Source organism: Mobula hypostoma, chromosome 4 (assembly GCF_963921235.1).
Source record: "Mobula hypostoma chromosome 4, sMobHyp1.1, whole genome shotgun sequence".
NCBI classification, from domain to species: domain Eukaryota; kingdom Metazoa; phylum Chordata; class Chondrichthyes; order Myliobatiformes; family Myliobatidae; genus Mobula; species Mobula hypostoma.
This window is the reverse complement of record NC_086100.1, coordinates 40,592,577-40,606,957: the sequence shown is the minus strand read 5'-3', so window position 1 is coordinate 40,606,957 and position 14,381 is coordinate 40,592,577. Positions and strand designations below refer to the sequence as shown.

The following is a 14,381-nucleotide window of genomic DNA, read 5'->3' as shown; positions in this document are numbered from 1 at the left end:
TCCAACTTATAATAGTGTAAAATGTTACACTATTGAGGATGAGTTAAATGAAATTTCTCCTTGCTTCAGTTTTCAACTCCAGTAATGGAGGACAGTCAAGATACTGATAACCATTCTATGAAAGCAATAACGATGTGAAACCCTAAAACAGAGCTACATCCACCAAGCTTCTAAATACACAGAAATAGAGAATCTGGAGATACAGTTGGTAGCCATTCACTAAAAAGTGTTATGTACAATTCTTCATATGGTACTATATTGAATCTTTATGCTTTAAAGATATAATAAACATATAATAATAAAGATATAATACCTGACAATCAAGAAAAATTATTAGTTAGTAAAGGGATCGTTTAGGGAACTAAAAGTAAACAAATCACCACAAGCTGATGATTTGCTTTCCAAGCTTCTTGACAGAAGATTACAAAAGGTCACTACAAATGATGATTGTCCACAATTCCCTAGGTTTTCGATTAGCCTGAAAAGATCTGAAAGCATCAAATCTAACTATTCAAAAAAGAGAAAATAGAAATAGTTGGTCTAATTCAGTTGCCAAACCACACAAATTCATATTAAATGGGCAATAAGGAACTTAAAAATCACAAAATTTGACAGACAAAACATACACAGAACTTTACAGTACAGAGCAAACAGGATGTCATCCAACCTCCCTTTGCAGTAAAGGCCTACTTGTAGCAATGTCTTCTTGTAATTGTGCAGGGATTTGACAAGACCAAAGCATGTGTACTGAGCACAATTCAGATCTCTACATCCATGCACTCTGAAGTTTTGGTGACTTTGTTAGATCAAAACTAAAGATACTAAGACTGTCAATAAACATAATTTTCTCTTCTTATGAGTTTAAAAAATAAGAGCTCAGCACTTTAGGACTATGATGGAGTAGGAAGACATTTTTATATGCTCAAGGTGATTTGTAGAGTATTCCAATCTTCGTATATTCAAATTTAAAAGACCAGATTGGGATATGAAAGTTCAGGATTTACCATGATCTCATTGAATGGATAAGAGGAATTGTGCAGCTTACTCCCATCTCCGTTTCCAGTGGTTAAGTCTTCCACTCTTTATCGTTTTTTAAAAATTTAAACACGAGTTAGTAATAGTAACATTTTTACTAAAGGTTATCAGCTTCAAAGCATAAAACTTCTCAAAGTGAAGCTCTGACATTAATAGGAACACCATAAAGCTTTGAATGGTTAACTACTGTACTTTCAAGCCATTTGGTTTCGTAAAATATTCAGTACTATGAAGAATTCTCTTTAGTTATACCAAATGGCAATTTTTCAAATTTGTCACAAGTGCTTGAGCTTAAATACTGAAATATTAGCAACCTTTGCAGGATGTTACCACCTTCAAACATCTGATGTTAACACTGACTGATCATAGTCTCAGAAGCTTAACTTACTGGTCCTCTTCCAATCGGCTGTCGTCCTATTTGTGCGAAGGATGGAGTGAAGTCTGGTCCACAGTTCACGGCAAGTCGGCTTGGCTCAAGAGGACGAAGTGGTGTCTTGTTTGCCTGTATAATCAAAACACCAAATAAATACTCTATCGAAGTGGAAATCAGCTTAAGCCACCCATGCAAAGCCAGGCTCAATCATCTGCAGATAACCCTGTGTTTTACATCAGAAGTTTTGCTATTTCACACATTGACCGCAAGAAACCAAAAGACAAGAGAAGTTTACACTTACTACACAGGAGATGCCCAAATTTGATTCAAGGAGAACATTTTTCATGTCAAGACAGAAGGCTGTTAGCAAAACTTGTTACCAACATTTTCATATACATTTGTCATGGTATGTGATTATATACATGCTACATAAAATGGCATACAACACTTGTTTGACCTCACATGAATAATATTCTAATATGTGCTGCTGGGGGGTTTAGAAACCACATCCCCTCTCCTTTCGACCTTCAATGATTACCTGCTCCTTTTGCTCCTTCCAGATTATACCTATACCCTCTGTCCCCCAGCTGTAATCACATGGCTTGTTTCACACCTCTCTCAATCCCTACTTATCCAAGTATCTGCCCTCATCTCTAGTCTCTAACCATGAGCTGGATGCCCCTGAACGAGCTACCCTTTTAGCTTTCTTTAGACAAGGAATAAACCAATGATTGGAGAATAGAGCAGTTACATTTTGAAGTGTTATAATTTTGTGTTAAAAGATTATGAAATTTTTTGTTTTGATGTGATGATTGATGCCAAATATGCTATTGTATAAGTAAGAGGGGTAGGCATAATAAGCTGCAGCTTCAGCCTACACCCTTTCAGTCTGTTTTAAAGGTTTTTATTATTTAATTTTGTCTCATGAAAGCATCGTTGAAAATGATGTTTTTTGTTATGTTTGTACTGACTGAAATAAAAATTTCATTCATTCAAAGAGTGTTATGAAGATGGTGCTCCGTGCTCCGTGTCAGAGGGCTTGTCAGAGGCTCGAAGTTTCCGGATGGACTCAGGAGTTAGCTATGGTCGGGTGCTTCCAGGGTGCTGCATCGGCAAGTTTGCGGCGCTGGGAAGCTCATGGCAGGAAGAGAGTTTCTCTTTCTTCTACCGTCTGCGTGAGATGATGGAACTTTCGAGAGACTTTGAGACTTTTTTTTTAAACCGTGCCCATGGTCTTCTTTATCAAATTATGGTATTGCTTTGCTCTGTTGTAACTATATGTTATAATTATGTGGTTTTTGTCAGTTTTTCAGTCTTGTGTTTCTGTGATATCACTCTGGAGGAACATTATATCATTTCTTAATGCATGCATTACTAAATGACAATAAAAAAGAACTGAGCATCCTCATAATCTAATCTAATAATGTTTTTATATTTTAAAAATGCAGGATGAACTCAATACTCTATTTCAAATTGACCTAGACAAAGGCAAAAGATCCTCATCTTATTTGGATGTGGAGGCTGAAGGAAAGATGGAGGAATGGCATTACTCACCACAGGCAGAGTATTCCTCATTCTTTGAGAGAAGCTCAACCTCCACATACAAAGATCCTTTCCAGCCTACTGCTCATTTTCATTCTGACCTGGAGTGGTTTAGGACCATATTATTTGTACTGTTTTAATTTTGTTTGATAATACCTTCCTTGCTAAAATGTTATATTACGTCAACTAACCTTGAAAAAAGGAATCCAATAAAAAATTAATTTACAAAAAGTAACAAGAGCAAGATCAAATGATTTGTTCCACAAGGTAAATGTAATAAAATGCATTCCTGTACTATTTAGTCTGTCAATCAGAATACTCTCAAAGACTGCCTTTTAATATAAAAAAAATTTGATAACTGTGGACAGTGGTCCAAAAGTGAAATAATCTTGGAGAGCAAGCAATAAGTACTGATGGATTCTTAGGTACTTTCTTCAAGAAAGCTGAAGTTGAAGAAAGGAATAGGATAAAGAAATACTATTTAGAAAAATAAGTATCAGATTACAATGTGTAGCTTGAACAAAACACAAGCACAATAGCAATTAAAAACATCGCAGACCACATCTGACTCCAGTTACTTGGAATTGAACTGAAATTAGAAAGTACAGTACAACATGGTTCCAATTTGAAACAGGCTGTTGTTGGAAACTAGAATGGGGACCTCAAAAATTGCTACTGACCTTCAATCCATCAAGGAAACTGAAAGGTTGAATAGGTTAGAACTTTATTCCTTGTAGAGGAGGGGAGATTTGATGGAGGTATACAACATTATGACGGGTATATATAGGGTAAATGCAAGTAGTCTTTTTCCACTAAGGTTGAGTGAGACGAGTACTAGAGGTTATGGGTTAAAGGTGCAGGGTGAAATGTTTAAGGAGAACATGAGGGAGAGTTTCTTCACTCAGAGGGTGGTGAGTGTGGAATGAGGTGCCAGTGGAAATAGATGTGGGTTGGATAAATCCATGGATGGGAGGGGTATGGATGGCTATGGTCCGGGGCAGAATAATAGTTGGGCATAGACTAAATGAGCTAAAGGCTTGTATCTGTGCTGTAGTGTTCTATGACTAAATAATGCTATTACAGGATAAAAGACAATGCAAACACTGCATCATAAAACAGAAGGGATAAACCTGGTAAATGCAGACTGTTATTTTTGTTGTAAAACGATTAGAAAACACTTAAGGACAAAATTAATTGTCACTTGAAAAAAATATGGTCAAAGGCAGCCAATGCTTATTAAAATATAGTTCATTAGGGTAAGATTGCACATATAAAAATTTCAAAATCTTTGGAATGGCATTTTCTAGGAAGCAAAATTGTGTGCACTGGTATTCAGACCAGATCAATCAGTAGTCAGCAAAAAAAGAACTGACATCAGAGAAATAATTCAATGTTCTACAATTTTGGAAACAGGAAGCATAAATTTGAAATTACTATTTAATGCCACACTATAGTTCACAGGCAGGACAGTGTAAGACAATAAGGACAGATAATTTAGTGAAATGGGAGGAAGCATTTCAAATGTAAAAGTAATTGGGTAAAGCCAATTATGATGAGCTCGAACAACTTAGATGGTATAGTTAAATGATACAATATCAGAGATGACACAAGATTAGAAGGTTTCCTGGATACATATTTACAAACTCTTAAAATGGCAGAGGATGAAAGTATGGTGCACAACAGTCCATCTGGATATTTTAGAAATTGGTCTTTGATATGCTAGTTGTTTCTTAAGCTGGAATTAGTTATGTTGAGAAATGGGGAAAATCTGAATTATTCTACTTAAAAGCTAAGCAGGTATCGAAAATAGTGGATGAGAGGAATTCTGCAGATGGACAAATGAGCTTTAATTTTTTATTTTTATTTTACTTGAGATATAGCGGCAAATATGCCCTTTCAGTTGCACCGTCCAACAACCCCTGATTTAACCTTAGCCCAATCTCAGGGCAATTTACGATGACCAATTAACCTACTAACCAACCACAGTCTTTGGACTGTGGGAGGAAACTGGAGCATCCAGAGAAATCCAAGAGGAGGGCGTACAAACTCCATACAGCGGACACTGGAATTGAACTGACTACCATGGCATAATGGAAGAGAAGATATCAATTCATGCAATGGACATAATATGCTTGAACAAGTTATAGCTTCAGATTCAAAATTAAAATGCTGAAAATTTGCAACAGGTCAGGCAACATCTGTGGAGGAAGGAAGTTAATGTTTCAGATAATGACTTTTGTCAGAACTTTTGTAGAAAAAGTTAAGGCAGTGTTAAAGGGGAAGGACAAGCAACTGAAGGAAAAAATTGAGTTTTGAAGAGGTGAATAAAGAATCACTGTCTATCAGAAGTATGATGGGTATGAAGAATGAAATCACAATGGAAAAACTGATAAATAATGAAAGCTAGATACAAGGCTATAAAGCCTGATTACCTAATATCATTCAAATCAAGACAAGTGCAGAAGTCTGATGTGTCTGCTTATTGTTACACAGCAAGGCAGCAGGTTCTTTGGCCCACTTAACCCACACAAGTCATCATTTATAACACTAATCCCATTGGAAAATGCAATGCTCTGCATTGCCTACACAGAAACAATGCAGACTCTGATTCCATGGGAACTTATGATACACTGCTAAGTATGTTTGAAAAGTAATGCAATGGATTATTCAGAAAAACTGTGGAGTGGGTGGAAATAGAATTGTTTAATCAAGCAGCTGGCTGTATAGCAAGATCCAATAATTAAATTAAATCACAAGCTCACCACTGCCCAACTATTCAAACCACCACTCTTAACTTAATGGCTTCTGGAAACATATCAAACTAAGTCTGATGACAACTATTAAGTAGTATGCTCTCCACAAGAGAAAAAGTAAGTCTAAGCCTGGTCAACTATTCTTAGTCTTAACTCTAGTATAGCACTCTGATTTGGATCACCCAAAAGTTATTTTATGCAAGACTTGATGTTAGTATCACTTATTTGCACTCCTGAGACATACTGCCTAGACTCTGTGGGGTGGCCAAGTGAGTGGTGGCATCTTCTGGGTTATTGAGTGGGTGCCCTCTTTCCTCAGTGTTCGCTGATAGGCCCGCGACACCTCCGGGAAGTTCAGCAGTGAATCCCGGCATCCCGGTCTCACCCCCTAGATGCCACTCACTCACTTGGGAGCCCAGATGGAATCCTCTCTCTTCATCCAGAGTCACTGACTACCCTTTTTAGCAGCTCTGGAGAGATCTTTGACTGCTTGTCAGTGTGTCTTCCCTCACACTCCCAACTCCCGGAGTAGACTTGATGTTGATGTGGCTACAAATCCTCTGCAGCCTACTGCGACCGGTCAGACCCTTGTTTTCCAGCCACGTTGTTGCACATCAGCAGCAAGCTCAGCGTACCTCAGCTCCTTGCGCTCGTAGGCCTCCACTGCATCCTCCCAGGGCACTGTAAGCTCAGCGTACCTCAGCTCCTTGCGCTCGTAGGCCTCCTCCACTGCATCCTCCCATAATGTAAACGAGATGGAGTGAGGCTGACCATAGCACAAGGTCTGGTCTGAGGTTGGTTTCCACAATTTCAGTTGGGAAGCAGAGCCTCTGGCCTAAGTCTGCCACCATCTTCCAATCACGTGCCCCGCCTAGCCACCCCGTGATGGTCTTGATGTATCGAGTCTGGCTTGACCCTCACCTTCCTCCCGGATAAATGCTGTAAACGGCCAGCAGGATGGAGGGGGAGGGAGAGCATTGATGCTCATCCGCCGACTTTCCAGCACTGCTGCAAGACACCGTAGCACCTGGTTGTGCCACCAGGTGTGTCAGCCTTGAGTAAGGCTGGTCTTGCAGCCCACCAGAATGTGTTTTACTGTTGCTGAAGTCTGGCAGAGGGAACGTGTAGGGTCCTCACCATACCACTGGCTGAGATTCATGGGAGACGGGAAGATATAGTAGACAGCCCTGATGGTGAAGCTCGCTCTGAACGTCCCCATCTCCCACAGCTTTTTCCAGGAGAGAAATAACGAGTTCAGCAAATTCTATCTCACTCAAAGCATCCCTTCAATGTTTTAATCAACTTCAGAATTCCTTTCCTTAAAGCTGAAAAACTTTGCATAAAAACTGTGCATAATCCTGAAAGAGTAGGTGGAGACCTGGATTCAAAGGAGCTTTAGTGATAAAAACCCAGAATGACAATGCACATCTAACGAGCTTTCTGCCTAAATCACCCATTTCAAGAAAAGCAGACGCAGATATTTTAACTGAATAGAGTGGCCATCCCATCACAACTATTGCTCATCTGATCAGAGGGGTGAAATTACAAGAAACCTAATAGATAATTGGAAACACTCATGTTGTATGAAAGAACTTAAAGGGTCTATTCTACACATTAGTTTAGATCATATGGCAATGACATGATTCAAGTACCATTAACACATAATTAGCATATACTGAATTAAAACCTCTTTTTAAAACATTACAAAACTTTGGAAAAAAACAAGCTTTACTGTACTAAGTAATAGCAGCAGTTGGCTCCAGAATGATTTTGAGAACCGTGCCACAGAACTACAATCTAAGGTCATTGTACCTATCATAATAGAAGTTGTAGTATTCCTTTCAGAACTGATCATCAGTACAATTCTCAACCATTTTTACCAGTTTTTTGGTTTGAAAGAATGTTTCTTAAAAAAACTATAATTATCTCTGCATCAAGTGGAGATAATCCTCCAGAGATTGTTGACTGAGTGTAGAAATCATCTGATGTTTCTCATACTGTTACCAGGTAACTGGCATGGATTGGCATTTATTGTGATGCAGCATTAAAATGTGTTCCAGGTTAGTTTAAATACCATTAATATGGAGGAATTACTGCCTTTGATCACATCCCAGATGACAGAAAACCCCTCAATTTACCACATATGCAAAAACTCTGACGATGGAGTATCAAGCATCAATGACATCAAGAAAGCAGATTAAAAGGGAGTAAGACTGAAATTCTTACACAGAACCAGAAAAAAAAATCAACTTTTATGCATCAGCCATACATATTTTGTGCTGCACTCCCGCTCATCCTTTCACTCAAATGTTTTAAGCTCAAGATGCTAAAACGAAGACCAAAATGGGTTAAATAGGCCATTATAGTTAGTGTTAAAGAGCAGCATGAGGAGTAACAAATTTACAAAGTCAAGGCTATTTACAGAAAAATTACATTTAGTCTGTTATTTAAAAATGCTTAACACTGAAACTACACTCATCAAGTTAACTGCATACCTTATCCAACACAACATCGCTAATTGCTGGCAGACCTTCAGGTTTCTGCATGCTAGCAAAGATGAACTGGAAACCCAAGAGAAATTCACGGTCATATTTCTTCTTATCCTCAGGATTAAGTGGCTTCCAATTTTCTAATGGGGTGAATTACAATAGTTAAAATTGGAAATACTATTTCAGCATTAAATTACATTGCAGTCATCTTCCATTCCTTCCTCCCCATTCCCAAAAGTCATGCAGCAGCCTACTTCCCTTTCAAAATGACCGATCTAGTCCACTTCCCTTAGTTCTAACTCCACAAGACAAAGCAATAAGCATTTGTAAACTTCGCCAAATTGAAGAACATGGAAAGCCTAGAAAAACCTCCAGCACATATCAGAACCATAGTAACTAAATTAAGTTATTTCATGAAGTACAGACAGTACAAAAATTTGGCAACTGCAGTAACCTAATTAGATAACTTCATACTATAACTTGTCATGGTCCTGGATATGATTTGAAATTGTGTTATACTCGCTCTTTTACTACATGGGCTTCTGGGATTTTTAGTGTCTTGCTGAAAAGTTACTTATAATAAATGAATGGTATACATTGCTTTAGAAGGTCAAAAACTGGGAAATAAAATTAAACTGAAGCATATTAAAATATTATATTTGGATTCTCAGGAGTTGAGCCAATATAGCATCTCAAGTTACAACAGCACCAAAAGAATTCTGCACTAAAAATAAATCGGTCTAGTGATGTGTATATTAACAATATAAAAACATTTACCAAGAGAATTGCACTGGAGTGAATAATGCTTATTGACAGATTTGAAAATCCCAGAATAGGACAACTGATGAATCACCAGAACATGACACACCATAAGCAAAGTGGTTCTCACTAAACCTCAATTTGGTACCAAAAATCTAGCCAGTATGGAAGACAAGTTGAAGTTTATTGAAAAGCAAAAGAACGAGTGAAGAAAATTTGAAATAAAATCAAATAGACTGGAAACACTCAGCAGGACTGACAGCACCCAGGGTTGAAATTTTAGGTCAAAGATCCTTCACAAAGCTGGGAAAGACCAAAGCAATTTTGTTTTAATAGTAAAGAAGGTGGGAAGAATAGCATATTCAAAGAGAATGTAAGTGAAAAGTGGAGTTGCTACAGTGATTCTGTTAAAAAAAAATGCAAATGCTTGACTGTAAAGGCTCTGACTTGCAAGTCAGAGCTGCAGAGAATACAACACAGATCAAGTGAAATTAGTGACAAAAATAAAATTACAATTACTTGCTGTCCTTGGTATCACATATACTGCATTGCTCAAGCCAGATCAGGAACATACGGATCCAGCAACATTTAAGCGTTATCCAACACTAACAACAGCAGAAGAGATCCTATATCCAGAACTACTGCCTTTGAATGGGTATAAAAGAACGCCAAGCACTATTTCAAAATCACACCATTTATCTTGACGATATTATTTATAAACAATCTGGTCATGATTGTGGAGGCCAGCTGTATGCATAATTGGCTGCTACATTTCCAGGAACACAAACAACCTTCTAAAGACCTCATTGGCTGTAAAGAGGCATGAAAGAGAAAGGAATAGTATTGTGTCAATGCGTATTTTTATCCTCTGGAGAAAAAATTCTTCTATTTCATTTACACCAATTGCAGAATCAATATTTTCATCCTGAAACTATCTTCATATCTTGACTGATAAGCCAGAAGTCTATGAACCAGTCCTCATTGGATCAGAGGTGGTGAGGGTCAGGAACTTTAAATTCTGTGCTATTTTGGAAGACATGTCCTACACCCAGCACAGAAGTGCAATTACGAAGAAAGCACGTTAATGCCTCTACTTCTTTATGAGTTTGCGAAGATTTGCATGACATCTCAAAAGTTGACAAACTTCTATAGAAGTATAATGGAAAGTGTATTGACTGGCTGCATAACACCCTGGTATGGAAACACCAATGCCTGTGAATTGAAAATCCTACAAAAAGTAGCGGGTATGGCCCAGTCCATTATGAGTAAATCCCTCCCCACCACTGACACATCTATACGAAGCATTGTCACAGGAATGCAGTCCCTCACCACCCAGGCCATGCTGTCTTCTCACTGCTGCCATCAAGGTGGTACAGGAGCCTGAAGACTCACACCACCAGGTTCAGGAACAATTATCTCTCAACTATCAGGCCTTTGTACCAAAGGGGGTTAACTTCACTTGCCCCATCATTGAAATATTCCCATATCTATGGACTCACTTTCAAGGGCTCTTCATAATCACATTCTTGATATTTACTGGTTATTTATTTTTTAGTATTCTTTCTTTCTTTGCAGTTTGTTGTCTTTTGTATACCGGTTGAACGCCCTAGTTTGTGTAGTCATTCACTGATTCCATTATGGTTATTATTCTATTATGGATTGAGTATGCTCAAAAGATAATGAATTTCAGGGTTGTATATGGTGACATACACTATAATAAATTTACTCTGAAGTTTGTACTTTGATACTTTCAATATTCTACCTTCCACTGACCTGTTTTGACTTTCCTTGCCAATTTTATCTACGTCTTGAAACTTTCAAACCTCAACTGATAAAGACGGCTGATTTATAACATCAATTCTTTTGCCATCCGAAGGTGTTGCCTGGCTTGAGTATTTTATATTGCTTCTTCAGTCTTTTTTTCCATATTTACTGAATCAATAGTGACAATTACGGGCAGATTCAGTCATTTGATCCAAGGAGTGCAAAATGCAAGATATACCATAAACCGTCTCACTCCTTTTCACAAGAGTTCATGAGAAAGCATTCTGGCTTTCATGAAAGTAGTCAATAAGAGTATGCATTTTATGTAGAGGTTACCAAATGTAGATGTTACATACCTAGTACCAAGAATTCTTACTGGTACTATACCCAAATTGACTCAGCCAAAACAATTTGCCTTGAAAAAGTTGACAAAGCTACAAAACTGAAATCAGAACTTCAGAGTAGATTGTTCCGCACATAAAAATTTAGCTATAAACAAAGCATTAACATAATTAAATATTTCGCACATACGCAGCATAATAGAATAGGGCAAATTGCCCTAACAGCTAACAGTCTCATTGCATAAATGTCATAGCTACTTTTCACAGGGAAAACCACTTTCCGCTCAGTTTACCCTCACCTCCCAAATCCTTAGTTGTATACGGAAATAAATTAAACGACCATGCATTTTGTTTTGGCTCAATATTCAGCCCATTGATCTTCAATGTGGGGGGGGGGGAGGTGAGAACAACAAGTATACAGATCAGCACCTTAAGTACTTGCAATATTTTTGCCTAGTGTTCAGCTAAACACAAATTTATATTAGTTTATCTCCACCTTGTGGCAAACAACCACTTAATTTGATAAAAGGCAAGATAGCTCAAAACAATAAGTAGCAGAGTCCAGCAGTTTTCATTGTGCTCAAATCAATGGATACACAATGGACTAAAAAGTAGCGAAAAAAGGGGTCAATTGAGAACAATAGCCAATTACTTTGAGCCCCCATTTCTATTTTGCTTTTAATAACACTTTTATCAAGTTAGAAATTTTCCATTTAGCAAGATACAGTCCCATCAACAAGATCCATCGTTTTAAATGTTTTTTAAAAATAATAACTCACCTTCTTTATATTGGTATTTTTGATCCGACAACTTAATTCCATCTGGCTTGACATTTTCTACATCTTGCTTATCCTCCTTCTCCTCCCAGGTTTCCTCTGGTTCATCACGAGTCGGAGCAATTGGTTCAGCCGCTTCAGTCGGTACAGCAGCAGGCTGGGCAGCAGACTCAGCAGCAGGCTCTTTGAATTGAGGCTGCAAAAAAAAAATAGAATTTCAGTGTGAAAGTTGCGTTTCAGATAAATGGCTGCTAAGTATTTGAGAAGCATATCCTAAACACAAACTTGGATTTCATTATGCCATCTCCCCCAATCCTGAAAACGCTCAACCTTTGCTATTCCATGGAATAAAGAACTCCAAAGATGCATCACTCTGAGCAAATTATTTTCAGTCCTAAAAGGACTAAAAGACCAACCTGTTTTTAATATACAGTATGTCCACACTAACCAAGTGTTCTCAGCAAGGCCATATACACTATAGAAGGACTTTGTTCTTGTACTCAAATTTTAATGTAATAAAACCCAACAGGCCTTCATCAACTGTGGATTGAGCTTAAGAGCTGAAAGGTAATGTTACAGCTGTATAGGACCCTGGTCAGACCCCACTTGGAGTACTGTGCTCAGTTCTGGTCACCTCGCTACAGGAAGGATGTGGAAACTATAGAAAGGGTGCAGAGGAGATTTACAAGCATGTTGCCTGGATTGGGGAGCATGCCTTTTGAGAATAGGACACAGCACAATACAGGACATTCGACCCACAAAGTTGTGCTGAACATGTCCCTACCTTAGAAATTACTAGGCTTAACCATAGCCCTCTATTTTTCTAAGCTCCATGTACTATCCAAAAGTCTCTTAAAAGACCCTATCATATCTGCCTCCACCACCGTTGCCAGCAGCCCATTCCATGCACTCATCACTCTGTGTAAAGAACTTAACCCCCGACATCTCTGTACCTACTCTCCAGCACCTTAAACCTGTGTCCTCTTGTGGCAGCCATTTCAGACCTGGGAAACAGCCTCTTGACTACCCACATGATCAACGTCTCTCATCATCTAATACATCTCTAACAGGTTACCTCTCATCCTCCGTCGCTCCAAGGAGAAAAGGCTGAGTTCACTCAACCTGTCTCATAAGATGATGAGAGGCATTAATCGTGCGGATAGTCAGAGGCTTTTTCCCAGGGCTGAAATGGCTATCACAAGAAGGCACAGTTTTAAGGTGCTTGAAAGTAGGTACAGAGGAGATGTCGGGTTAAGTTTTTCTCCCCCACAGAGAGTGGTGAGTGTGTGGAATGGGCTGCCTGGAACAGTGGTGGAGGAGGATATGGTAGGGTCTTTTAAGAGACTCCTGGATAGGTACATGGAGCTTAGAAAAATAGAGGGCTGTGGGTAACCTTAGATAATTTCTAAGTAAGTACATGTTCGGCACAGCGTTGTGGGCCGAAGGCCTGTATTGTGCTGCAGGTTTTCTATGTTTCTACGTAATTTGCCTTCCTAGCTGCTTCTGAATATTAGCATAAAGTAATATGAACTGATCCCTTTGAATGTCATCTCCTGATGTATCAGCCCTTAAGTACCAGCAATATTGTTTCTTTGCCAATGTAGGGGAAAAAACTGCCATGCTTTTGCCTGCCGTCTCAGCTTGTTCAAAATACCATAAAGCCTCTGGACTATGCAATCCCACTTTTGTGCAATCAAACTTGGATTTTATTTTTCCTTCAGAAAAATCCATAACTGAACCTGAAATACATTTCCAAGTTTGCGGATTGCAAGTATCAACTTCTGCCAACCCAAAACACGCCCTTTCATTCCTGTTAGCCAGTCTTTTGCTACTCCAATCCTTTTCATCAAGTCTTAGAGAAAGTCTTCTGTAAATCCAAATGCAAAAAAATCCACTGGTGCCCCCTTATGCAGTCAACAAGATTCACCCTTAAAACTCCAAATTTCAGTGTTTTCCCCAATAGTAAGCAAATTGACAGATCAGTGGTTCCAAGTCTCCAGCAAGGAAGTCTCAATTCTCAATTCTCAATCTGCAGACACTATCATAGATACTAAACAGTGTCCCACATTATTCTTAAGCCAGAATATATTGAAAACTCTTGGGATGGATAGGGGTTTAGTTTTGTTTTTTTATTCAGTTATTGAATCAAAGCCATCTGCTCACAGCAATCTTGATACACAAAGTCAACCTCAGACGGATCAGTATTCCATGAAACTGCGGAGTGTCTGAAGTGAGACAATAACTGCAATCAAATTCAGATGACCACCACTTAATGGTCTTTACCCAGGTAGCCAAGACCACAATTAATAGGTCATTCAGGAGGCCAACTAGATTGGCATTTAATTTAAGTCTTGATGCAGAAAATAGTGTCTAAACTTCTCAGCATGTTACCATAAAAACAACACATCAGCATATACAATACTTTGAGATATATATTGTATATGGAAGAAATATATGCTTTATACTTTAACAAACTTTATGACCATTGCACACCAGTTACCACATTTGTTTGGAGTGAGGAAATGCCGAGGAGGTCCAAGGTAACACAG

At 38.5% G+C, this 14,381-nt stretch overlaps 1 protein-coding gene across 5 annotated transcripts in view; it reads right to left on the bottom strand.

The window, feature by feature from the left end:
* Window positions 1-14,381, bottom strand: part of eif4g1a (eukaryotic translation initiation factor 4 gamma, 1a) — a 96,589-nt gene that overhangs the window by 31,553 nt on the left and 50,655 nt on the right. For all 5 annotated transcript variants that reach the window (XM_063045684.1, XM_063045688.1, XM_063045687.1 and 2 more), the window contains 3 exons: window positions 11,836-12,028; window positions 8,199-8,332; window positions 1,424-1,537 (listed from right to left, as the gene is read on the bottom strand). In XM_063045684.1, the coding sequence (XP_062901754.1) occupies window positions 1,424-1,537; window positions 8,199-8,332; window positions 11,836-12,028 (441 nt within the window). The remainder of the gene's footprint in view (window positions 1-1,423; window positions 1,538-8,198; window positions 8,333-11,835; window positions 12,029-14,381) is intronic.